Consider the following 13,234-nt stretch of genomic DNA (forward strand, 5'->3'; position numbering starts at 1 on the left):
GTCTTCTCTGCGGCATATGTTGGAATAGCATTGGGGACTTTATATTCCGTGCTAACAATTTCTCAAACTTCTACTCCCAAAGAGATGAGATATCACTGCATCCTTATCTTCCAAAATGTGTAATTTGTTCCATCAAACATAGGGGGCTTCCCTATTACTCTGGTAGTGGTCAAATTTTCATGATCTTAAACCTTCCAGTAATCAATTGTTCCTGAAGGAACCTAGCTCTGATCCCACTTGTTCACCCAAAAGTCACGCTAATAGGAGGGGGAAAATCAATGTGAGGACAATTCCACAGTTTCAAAATCTCAATTAACCATTCATTCATTTAGCAGTGGTCTAAACATTATATTATTATGCCTCATAATATAATATATGTAACAAGAAACCATCAATTAAAACAAGAATCCATCACATCAAAAGAAGACACAAATTTTTTAGGTGGAAACCTAAATGGGAGAAAACCACCAACTCTTCTTTTTCTTATGCTTCAATTTCTTTACATCAATTTGCAGGACCCAACCTACAGGAGTCGACCTCCCCCTAAATATGCAAGTTTCCACTTGTGGTAGGCTACAACCCGATTGAGGCATCAACCTCAAAGATGCAAGTAGCTACTTACAGTACACTCCAACCTAAGTGAGGCACCAACCTCGAAGATGCAATCAACTACTCACAGTACGCTCCAACCTTATTGAGACACCAATCTCGAGAATGAGTATACTCCAACCTACTCTAGGCTCCAGCCAACTATAGGCTCCAACCTTATTAATTCTTTAACCTCCATAACGAGTAGGCTCCAACCTTCTCTAAGATAAAACCTCCTTCCTTTTTTTATTGTGGATGTCTATTTCATCATATTTTCAAACTAGATCCATGATCATAATATATCACTGAATAATTGGCAATCAATACACACCAAAACTTATACTATCTCTCCCACTGCGACAATCATTGTCTTTGTCACACAACCTACAACCATTGTATTGTCCAACTTGAAACCAATGCAACACACCCTATAATCATCATCTCAACTATAGATATTTTCATAAAACTCATGTGAATCTCTACTACTAGTTATTATATTGTTTTCCCAAACTCTGCTCCAACCAAAACTGCAATATGGTCACTCAACACTTCCTTGACACCTATTAACTTCACATATCTAAAACACCTACGACAAACTTATGGATTTTCCAAACACATATATGACGTACTGATCAACAAAAATGAGTCAAAACATTGGCAACATCTCTATATGCATTTGTCTCTGAGTCCTAATCATCCAGCTTCTTTTGAATTTCAATTTGGATCAATAATGACTTCAATAACCAAAGAATACCATAATAAACCATATATAAAATTAAACATTCAAGAAAGACATGTTTCTAGGTTCCTTTTAAATATTACCATTGGATTACGACTCAGGTCACTAAAAGTTGCAAACAGTGCTACAAAAAGGGTGAATATGTTAAAATATAAAACCAACCTATTTGTGTTGTAGGTTGAACTCACCACCTCCCACACACTATACCAATGACTTACCAATTGTGTTCCTAGTGTGCCTTGGTACACTAGGATATTCTTATTTATTTATTGTGGAGTCATTATGATCAATGATGCCCCATTGACTCTCTTACCCTTCATGCGTCTGGCACATGGTTATACAATTCTCATAGTATTTGGTGGTGACAGTACTCGACTTTGTTAATGGATCAGTACTCAGCCTTAGGGTTCAAAAAAGCATACGCTAATCAGCCCCATTCACGGTGGCATACAATAGTTGGGATTCATCCACAGTGGCAATAAAACCTGATCTCATCCTCATCCATGGTGGCAATAAAACCTGATCTCATCCTCATCCACAGTGGAAATAAAACTTGATCTCATCCTCATCCACAATAGCTACTATATGTGGCCTCGTTCATGGTGACATATGATACATGGCCTCGGCCTCGCCCATGGTGGCTACTATATATGACCTTGTTCACAGGGACATATGATACATGGTCTTGACCTCGCCATGGTGGCTACAAAAATTTTTATATTCCTCATCAATGGTGGCTAAAATATATGTCCTTGTCTTCTCCCTTATCCAAGATGGCTACAATACGTGGCCTTAGCTTTTCCCTTACCCACAATGGCTACAACACATGGCCTTGGCTTCATCTACAATGGCTAGAGTACTTTATTTTATGGGTTACAGTGGGATAAAATGGTGGGTATAGTAATTGGGATTCGGCTACAATATCTATTACAGTGGCCTATAATAAAGGGACTCAACGTAAAATTCCCAGGGCCATGATGGCCTTCCTCCTTCAATACACAAAATGATGCCAATAGGAGCTACAATTTGCTACCATATTGGTGGTTTGGTCATTTTCCATCCAAACCAAACCAGTCTTATAAAAAAATTGTCTCGCATATAAACCAAGTTGGAGGAATTGAACTAGAACAAACCATAGTAACTTTGATTTAGACAAAATAGTTTCGACTACAGACAGCTCACATCAAACCTCAGACAATATGATACATTTTGAATTCCAAAGTATATCTCTTCAAGTTGGTTGTGACACCATATTTATAATGTTCGTATTATGAAGAGCTGACCAATATCATTCCGAGGAATTAGGAATTTAATATATTTGAATGACCAGGTCGATGTTCCATGCAATCAATTCACATGACCATGACCTTAAGGTCTCTAAACAATCTACCAATGATGCCATTATAACATCATAATTCTCACGTGGTGCCCCTTCAGTGGGCCAAGTTTCATCTAATTATGTGCTTATTGGACAACTCAAAATGCCATATTTTCTTGCCACGTGCAGCTTTGATGGCTCCAAAATGGTGAGATAATGACATCCTTATATGTATGCACGGTGCCATGTGTTGATCATTAATAATTCCAGGTCACTATCCATTATATTGCTACCATGTGTCGTCAATTTGTTGGTCCAGTGGGGCTAGTTAAACCTCGATCATCTTTCTAACCATCTGGTGATAGATCTTCCGCTACAATGGTGGATCCACTCACAATTTGCACGATGTTTAACAAATTAATATTTTGGGTTTTGGACCTATAGTTTGGCCTTTTTATTTTTGCCCCAACAAGTATTGATTTTCAATAGGCCATAACTTCTCATCTGAGAGGATTTTTTCTGAGCAAAATATATCGTTGGAAATTATTGATAATCACTATGCATCCATTTTATTTGTAATATCTTTTGAACATAGTAACTTCATCAAAAACTCAAATAACATTAGGCATAATTATCCTCATGTAATGAGACCTTGTGAAAGGTCAAGTTGTCATGTTGTTTTACTAAGAGTCTTGTTGCTTCTTTGATCATTAAGGATGGTCCTGCTATTATCGTCCACACATCCCCTTTTACATCAATAACATCTTGTTGTCATCAATGACAACACTATGTGCAATAAATCACTTGGAAAGTCTCATCTACTACTTATAGGGTTTTATCTCCCAATCATATATACCATCTCATTATTAACATTACTAGATTTGGGTTAAAGAACTTGAAAATAAATATGTTCACGAACTTGTAACTTTTAACAAACACAATAATATATTTTGATAAAATTGGTACACATCAACCATAATGTTTCTAAATAATTATTTATTACGAGTAATCAAGTGTGCCTCACGAAACCAAAATCAACTAAAGCATTTATCTAAAAATCTTGCAAGTACATGCAATGTCTATTGAAAGATAATGTATTTTTATAAAAGGTAAATGTATTCTAATCCTAAGCATCATTAATGAAACATATAAAATAAAATTCCCCTAAAGTAAATATAGCTAAATATTCTTTGTATTCCAATTCAAGCCTCCTAATCTTATGATCTTCAAAATCTAAACTAGTTATCCCATAATAATTAGTAGGGACAAGTCCAACAATGATGGAGGTGTCATGAATTGGTATTGCATTGATGGAATGTGTTGATGAGTTGGATTCAATTAACTAGTGCCTTTGGGTCAAATAGTTGAGTAGAAAAATCCATGAGGTACCTATAATCTACTTAGTCACAAGGATTTCTTTTCTGAGCATTTTCTTTCAACTATTGCCTAGAAAATAGGAGTCAATGAGGAAATTTTGAATTTCATCGGTGAAATTAATAGATCTACCAACAACGAAAGTAATTTTTCTTTTGAAATTAAAAATCATATATGAAATTATTATTTTATTTTTTTTCATTGTCCATGGTCATTGACAAAGATGAGGACCTAGGATGAATTGACATAAAGATCAAAAGGAGGCCCCTCTGCATAAAAGGAATCTAGGAGAAATCCAATTATAATTGTTTCATAGATTGATGCATTTATAGATAATGAGTGTTTGAAAAATGTTTGTAATAATACCAAATACATTAGAGCTAATCCCAATGAGGTGTATTCCCTAAGGCTATAATCATCATAGCATAGTCCATTTCTCCAACAAGAGCATCAATGCTAATGTTTTTAATCCAAAATTGAAGAAGGGAATCTAATAGAACAAATCAACAAATGTCTCTATTGCACCTTGAATCAACAAACCAAGAAAATTGTAATGTTCTTCAAACCATATTGTGCATTGAATAAACAAACCAACAAACCCTAATGTTTAAATACTCATATGAGCATTATGAGAACAATAATCTTATTGTATACATGTTGGTTTAATTATAAAGGGAAGAATTATTTGGGTAGGATGGGTTAGATTAGTGAAATTAAGAGTGATCCTTAATATCATCTTCATTCTCGTTTTCATAATTTCATACTAGTTCTATTTTTTCATCTATAAAAAATTGTTGTTTTCTCAATATCTACTTAAGAATAAAACTCCACATTAGCATGTCTTTTGTCTTTGACATCGATGTAATTTGATTGATGTTAGAATATCAATATATCAATGTCTTAATGTAGATAAACACTTGATACATGAATAAATTGGTGTCCTCTTAAATGAATCAGGTGACCATGATTACAATGACCAAATCATTTTGCTAATCCTAGTCACAACTATACAACACTTATAATAATCACTATAATGATGCTAGTGTGTGTTTTCTTTTTGGAGATACAACCAATTCTAAGGCCAAAAAAATTTCAAAGGGTTTATTTCGAAATTAGCCTCATAACAAACATCATTTTTAACCCTAAATGTAGTAGTGTTTAAGCATCCTTGATCAATTGATTTCTTATTTCACGTGGAAAATACAAATTTCCCAATTTGTAAAGTATCCCATTTTGAAAATGATATTCATTTGTTTCAGTACACTTTTTTATCTTTCAATTTTTGAAAGGCATCTCCAAAATCAGCACCTCTCTCAAAACCTCATGAATGAATATTCAAGCTACATTATGATTCCCACTACTACAATCTTCGACATGGGAAGTCTTGATAGCTTGTTTGCAACTTTGTATGTTGACCACTTCCCACATTTAATAAATGGAAGGAAGCATTAACAAAGTGTTGCTTCCATGCAACTTCTTACCTTTGTCATGTTACTGGGAATTCACCACCTAGTGATGGCTTCAATCTTCACTAGATCTATCTTCAATTACCTTCTACTAATAATATTTCCTATGTAATCCAAAACTACTTACTAAAACCACACCTCTTAATATTAACCAATAGTTTATTTTTCTTGAGTGTGTTTAGTGCATGTCACAGATGTGATATATGCTCTTCCCAAGTAGCGTTGAATATCACTGTTTCATCCAAATAAATTATTACAAAATGGTATGTTAATGGAATAAACACACCATTCATCGAAATGATAAAAGTCACAAGTTCAATACATAATTCAAAAGTATAACCAACCATTCATAAAAATCCTCTCATGTTTTAAATGTTGTGTTGCAAGTGTCTTCGTCTTTCACCTGTACTTGGTGAAGCTAGACTTGAGGTCCCATTATGTGAATTATTTGGGTTGGTGGTGAAGATCCAACAAGTCATCGATCCTTAGTAGTGGATAATGTCTCTTGGTGGGATACACACATCAACCAACATACATCCTTCTTAAGCACTATGATGATAGCTAACACACAAGGTAACGTGATTGGATTTATGACTCCTTGCTCATAGGTTGTTCTAACTACTTCTTCACTTTCACAAATTATAATAAGGATTCTTGATACAACCCCATATTAGGGAAAGGAGCTTCTAAAAACAATTGAAACTTATGCCCAAATTGCCTCTTTGGTGGTAGTGCTTTGGATTATTGAAACACTCCAATGTATGTAATAGTCAATTATTTGATTTTTTGTTGCTACACATTGTCACATCCTTCCAAAGATTCTCCTATATCCAACTTGCACTCTCTTTTGTGTTTCTCTTCTTTTGTAGCTTCTAGCGCAACAATAGCTAGCCTAGACCCTTCTTGCTTGGAGGTTTTATTGCTCTTTGGTTAGAATATTATTGCTTTGGTCAAAAAGCTATAGTGCCAAGGTGTTTTCAATGGATAGTTTCTATTGTGCTCTAGTTCTTGGAATTTGTTTGGGTTAAAGTCCTTCGAATTTGTCATTGAGCTCCAACTTTGGTTCAAAGTGTGGTTTCTATGCATTGTCTTCTTCTAGCGATTTCTCCTTGATTTTGTCTTGGTACTCATCCATCTATCTCTTCATATTCACTTGTCCTCAACTCATATCACCTTGTGCTCATGATATTTAAACCTCTACGATATGATTCACTAGCTTTATTGGGACTTGGATGTATTAGTCTTTAAAAATTTGGTTCTGGAAATTTATTGAACCACATCATTTTGTTAGTGTCCTTCTTTGGTTTATGGAGCGGGGAAATTTTATGTATGTTGAATCTAGGACTCCCCCTAGACAAATCACTATGAGCTTGAATTCAACTCCATCATCTTTAGCCAACCCTATTCTGGGTGTAGCAATTATGGATTACAAGGAAGCTCGAGATATTCAAACACAAAGAGTATCCAATGTAATGAAACCTCTCTTTTCTCAATGACCCCCAAGGTTCATGCAAACAACATCAATGCACTTTCCAAAATGCAACAATTGTGAATGCTCTACCTCAACAAAAGTAGAAAAGATGTCTTGAAAGCAAAATTTAATATCCAATGAAATGAAACCTCTCTTTTCTCAATGACTCCCAAGGTTCATGCAAACAACATCAATGCACTTTAAAAAATGCAACAATTGTGAATGCTCTACCTCAACAAAAGTAGAAAAGAGGTCTTGAAAGAAAAATTTAATATGTTAGGAATATGGTCAAAAATGTCAATAAAGACTCGCACTCTATAGTGCCAAATCACAAGATGTCAAATTCAAGCAAATCTTAAGCAAAATGAGACATTGCACCAAATGATAAAAGACATGGACATATGATAGCATAACTCTCTTCCTTCCAATATAGGATAGGAGGAAGTTAGCAACTACAATGTGTTTTTTTAATCCATATGTTTTTTAAACAATTAAAATACCATGTGTCTTTTTTAAGCAATACATCTATAAGGATAAATGGAATGTAATAAATGTGGACCCTTGCAAAATTTCTTATGTGGGTTATGAAAGCTACCAACTTTGTATGAGATTTCGGGACAATAATACTTGTGTGTTCATTTTTAAGTTATGTAATAGCTTTTTTAAATATAATATTCCTCAGTTTCATTTTTTTAAGACTTAACCTAATAGTATTTTGAGTCTTATGTTTAGTCATCTTGTTTTCTTTAGATGAGACATTCTAATAAAAAATGGAACTAGAATTAGCAGTTATACCATATGTTTAAACACCTTACTAAATAAACTCTGAAGGTTTTATTGTAAGAAATCCACATGTCTCTTTCATCTTAACAATGTGTGAAAACCCTTTATGGCACTTCAAAAAACTTAGGCTTTTTTGAATTGATCCCTTACCTTAAGTGGGCTTTGTTGTAGGTCATAGACTTGTCCATCTTGGAAAGATACAACCTCAAAGTTCTTTCTACAATTAATCCAAAATCCTCAAACATCTAGTGTTGTTGCTTTCCCAAGTATGCATCAAAATGGATCTTGAACCTCTGTGACTAACTTCTCCCCATTAACATATTGTGAAAATATATCATTTTAGGGAACAAACTACCCTAGTTCACTAAGCTGCAAATTTCCAACACCTTTGCATGAATTGAAGTTTCATTTTCATCTGCTAACAATTCCTTTATTTTTAATTTATTATTTTTTGGTCACAATGAGGGTAGACATTTTCTCGAGATGATAAAATGCTAATTTGTGTTAATCTTGCATTGATTTAAGTTCAAAAAGCTTGGTTGTAAATGACACACTTGTGCCAACTCCTAGAATACTAGAGTGAACTTACACAATGGGCAAAGATCCTCATGTTAATTCAATGCCTTTGCTTGATCCAAACTATCCCAATGGAGTGTGGCGAACCCTAGGCATGGAGTTAATTGGGGCATGAAGGAGATAAAAGAGCATCACCACTACCCATGCAACCCTCCTACACAAAAATTAAGTGAATATCCAAACACTCGCACTAAGGAATTTTGAGAAGGAACAACATGGATAGAATGGTTGGGATGTATTTAGAAAGTACCAACTAACAATGGTTGTAGGCTATCCAAAAGCAAGAATAATTCTCCATGTGCAAATTTGATTTCAACGACTTAATTGTTTTAATTATAGATGTTATGAATTATGTTATTTGTTTCTCCAAAAGAAAACATCAAGAAACCCAATAGATGGTTATCCACTTTCAATGATGGCATCCTCATGTAGTGCACTTAACTTAAAAGGGATTCAAACCAAGCACCTATGGTCACAAAAGTCACAAAATGCCTAACAACATTGGTGGAAACCATTAAACTAATCCCTTCCTTTTTTCTTCATATTACATGTAAGACACGCAATGTATTTGTATAGTCAAGTAGCACTATATTTATGTCAGATTATTTATTATTTATTAGTATTTTTCTAAAAATACAAACTTTTAAGCCAACTCTCTCATTCTTGCACAAATATTTGTAAAAAGCTACATACAAACATATTTGCACATATATATTTATAGTCAAATAATACATTTGAAAAATAATAGAAGCAAAATAAAAAAATTTACCATTTCAATCTTATGAACTTAGGTAAACTCCTTTCCATAAAATATGACATTTACATGAGCTATTTGAAATTGAAGTTATTCCAGCACTTAATGTGCTCATTTCCAGGCAATTCATTAATAAAACCTCTTGAAAGAAATTAGACGAACATAAATCCATCTTATCGAAACCTATCAAATACCAAGAGGGATCAAGTCTCTCAAGATGCAAACATTTTTCTAAGTGCAAAACTCAGGAAAAGATCTGCACCTCGAAAAATTTGATTCCTTTCCACTTGATAGATTTGGAGTTAAAATGGATCTATGATGGTTTAGCTAATATTATTTATAGTTATATAAATTTCACATCTCTATATATAGCTATATTCTTATTTTTTATTTTAGTAAAATCTTGATAATACATATAATTACATATACATGTGTTGGTCATTTTTCTTAGAGAGAGAAAATATTTATTAAGTTTTTATATGCTTATCAATTAAATTTTGAAATATAATCGTTACTAATATGAATCACTATTTTAATTTATATAGTAAAATGAATCTTTACTCGGAACTATTATTTATATTTTTTTAATATTTCACCTCTATATACAGAATATTTTAAATTTATCAAGCCTTTATATGTTCATTAATTATATATTCTGAATATGAATCATAATTACAAATACGAAACATTATTATATCATATTGTTTTCTCAAAAACAAACAATTACAACATAACATATTGAATTGAATCAGTTTATTATTTTTTATTAATTTCTAATTTTTAGTGTTTTTTAATTGAATAGACAATTGTTTTATTATTGTTTTTATTCAAATTTCATTTAACATGCCAGTACACTTCCCCTACAGTTTACTAAACTGTAGAGCACCTCTGAAACAATAAGGGAAAGGCTTCCAAGACATTTCTAAAGTGAGATATTGACATCAGTCTTCTTCAGTGTGTCATACCCTAAATTATTCTGATTTACAAATTATTTTTAGACACCTTGTGTGGATGTATTCCTCAAACATCCTTGGTCTAGGTGTCTCTAATATCACATATGCATAACGCTATATTAAAGTTGGTAGTGTTTATGCCTTTTATGTCAGACATAAAAAGGGAATGTATCTTGTGAAAAAAGTTTTTACTACTTGTCCAACATTTAATGAAGTTATAAACAAAAACTAGAATTCACTTCGTCTTCCATACTCTGGTGACACACTATGCCATGTTTCCCTTTACATATCTTCCATACTCTGGTGACACACTATGCCATGTTTCCCTCTACATGTCTTCACTTTCTTCTCACATCTTTTTTGCTTGCAAACCTTTCAACATTCAATGCTTCCACTATGAGCAATCTCCAACGCAACAATGATGACTTATTTGTCACCTAACGAAAAAGACTCAACAATGTTAAAAAAAAAAAAATTAAAATGAAGTGCTAATAAACAAACGTGCTTTTCATCTTTACTTTTCATTATTAATTCTTTGACATGCTAATGTACATCTTGCTTTTAGACCCATGGGTTTGGCGTTGTATCATTACTAGCCTGAGTATATCTTCTACCCTTACGATTATTACTTTACTTGGACAGTTCTGGTCGGCCATCAGATGATATTTTGAATATGTTAAAAACTATTTGTGGAATTGTGGAAGAAGGTAAAGTCTCTACAATTGAGCAGAGCATGCTGTCAAGATTGGGACAAAAATGTGGCGAATGCCAAGAAAGCAGCAAGGCTATCAGACACCCCTCTGCTCATTTATGTTGCTATGCAAAGAATATGCCCAGTGACGACCAAAAGAAGAGGAATGCAACGAAGAGAACAATGACGAACAAGACTATCCAGGCACCCACTGATTTGTTTCTCTCTTCAAATTGGACAGACACTAACTTCTTGATCCAATTTAACCATTGACTGATTGGCTGATTAACCTGATTTATATTAAAAACTGCCCACCAAGAGCAGAACTGCAACCAAATAAGGACTAATTCTCATCAACTCTGTTGTGAAACAGGGCGCTGGAAAAGGCCAAAAGAAGTGTGGGAGGAAAGAGTATGTATTATTTGCTCTTCCGTAAAAGTGGAAACAGAAAAGAATTTCATTTTAGAATGCGAGGCCTTTAAAGGCAGCAGGGAAAGTTATGCAGATATTATGGCAGCTAGATTTCGGGATAATCTATTCAGCGAGATGATTGTCGAGAAGCTGGGAGTGTTTAATGTGAGACTTCACAGGAAAAGGCTGGAATTAGATGGAGAAGCAATCTGTATCCCATAGGCTATCTTTAACCTCGTGGACGTTAAAATAATTTCATTTCCTTGAAATCCTTCAATTCTGGTAAATCTTGATTATGAAAAATGAGCGCCATTACATGCGTGTCTCTCTACATTCCCCTAGGTGCCACAGGAACGTCTATCTTGCCAAGGAGCCCTTCATTTTTATATAAAAAAAGCACCTAAGATCTAAGCTTTCCAAAATTACATTGAATATTTTGAAAACTCAAACAAAATTCATTTTATTCTTCTCCATTGAGAAAATCAACTATCTCCCCTATCAGAAATCAAGACTTCTAGTCGGCTTATTAATCCTTTACATTATTGCTCTGCTGCCATAAAAAAATTCAAATGCATACACAACACAAATTAAAATTTTCATTATTGAAAAAATCTTTCACATATAACATCTATTACTACACAATTATTGGACCCCAAAGGAGTTAGGATCGTTGAACGAACAGCCAATCATCACAAATTGGCCGTTACGTTTTAACTTTAGCGACAGCATTTGACATAAAACATTAATCACGCATTTGTGTGTCGATATTATCCCAATATTTCAAAGGACAACTCTAAAGATTAAAAGGGAGAGCTATAGAGACAGGTAAACATGTCTGGGTTTGGTCAAAATTCAAGTTTACATCAAGTTAAAACTGGAAAGTTCATTCTCTCGTTGATCTGGTTAAAGGTTCAGTGAACAGCGTTCTGTTTTGCATTCTGTGAGAATTATACTTCTGCCAATATGGCGTGTACATGCAAATATAGCATGTACTTACAAAGAGAACTGCTGGCCAAGGTAATATAGAGTAAGTATTCAAACAAATTAACATGGACCTTTATAATGACAATATCATAAAACAATTTTAAAACACAGTAACAAAGACTAAACATACGGCCTAAATTATAAAGGTGAAATTATCTACTTGCATTACTAATTTGTATGCTGAAACACAAGCATTATGAACAAATCGCATCACATAACTCACCATATTCTATCGTTTGATTTCTGACATTTCCTTCAGTAGAACACCTTATAAAGGAAAATACAAATGCATGGAAAAGTGTACCAATGACTCCGCATATATCATCCACCACCAGCAGACTAGCTGATAAAAATTTTAACCCTCAAACCTCTGAAACCCCAAAGAATAATGCACGATAGGCTTATGTCCAATATTTACTGGACATCCATAGCGTTTAACATTTACGTAATCCTAAATATTAAACAATGGAGTAAACTATAACATTACTGTTAACGGATACCCGCTGGGATATATAAAACGCTCATCAAACAAAATCCAACTGACAAGGTTCGGACCTATTTATCACCTTGTCAAAAAAGGCTCAATTTAAACAGCTCTTGCCAATGACATGGCCAAGTTACAAAAAAAATATTTTTTCGCCATCAACAATCCCAGCAGAGGAATTATTAGATTAGAAGCTTTGCAAATGTGGTGTAGTACATAGCAAAATAAGAACAAGAAGGAACTTCATCTGAATGACTTTAGTCAAAGCAATGAAATTTATCCAGCAATGCCAAAGCAACAAATACAGACTACCCCTGCCAAAGCTTTTGTATAAGACTTCTAAATAATGAAACAATGTAACAGCACATAATGTCTATCAACAATACTTTCAGAAAGCCACTAAACAAATTCTGTACTGTACTGAAGTCCAAAAAGGATTCCACGACGATTTTCACCACCCATCCGATAGTTCAGTTGTTGAAACAGAGATCGAACTTCTTCCTCCCCATCTACATCAAATTCACGAACACACCGCCTTTTGAGCTTTTTAAGAGTCTCTTTTGATGGTGAATAACCAGCAAGCATCTATCCATCACATTTACAAGCCACATATTAGTTATGTTTATTCAGATACATAATCTA

General features: G+C 33.9%; 1 protein-coding gene across 1 annotated transcript in view; it reads right to left on the reverse strand.

Moving 5' to 3' along the window:
* Positions 1-12,632: 12,632 nt before the first annotated feature.
* Positions 12,633-13,234, reverse strand: part of LOC149141276 (Tetratricopeptide repeat (TPR)-like superfamily protein) — a 159,311-nt gene continuing 158,709 nt past the window's right edge. The window contains exon 6 of the mRNA XM_089447215.1: positions 12,633-13,177. Coding sequence (XP_089303341.1) covers positions 12,992-13,177 — 186 coding nt within the window. The 3' untranslated portion in view covers positions 12,633-12,991. The remainder of the gene's footprint in view (positions 13,178-13,234) is intronic.

This window comes from Pinus tabuliformis, chromosome X (genome assembly GCF_031772625.1).
Source record: "Pinus tabuliformis cultivar Carrire ecotype Pingquan chromosome X, CPIR1, whole genome shotgun sequence".
In the NCBI taxonomy this organism is placed as follows: domain Eukaryota; kingdom Viridiplantae; phylum Streptophyta; class Pinopsida; order Pinales; family Pinaceae; genus Pinus; species Pinus tabuliformis.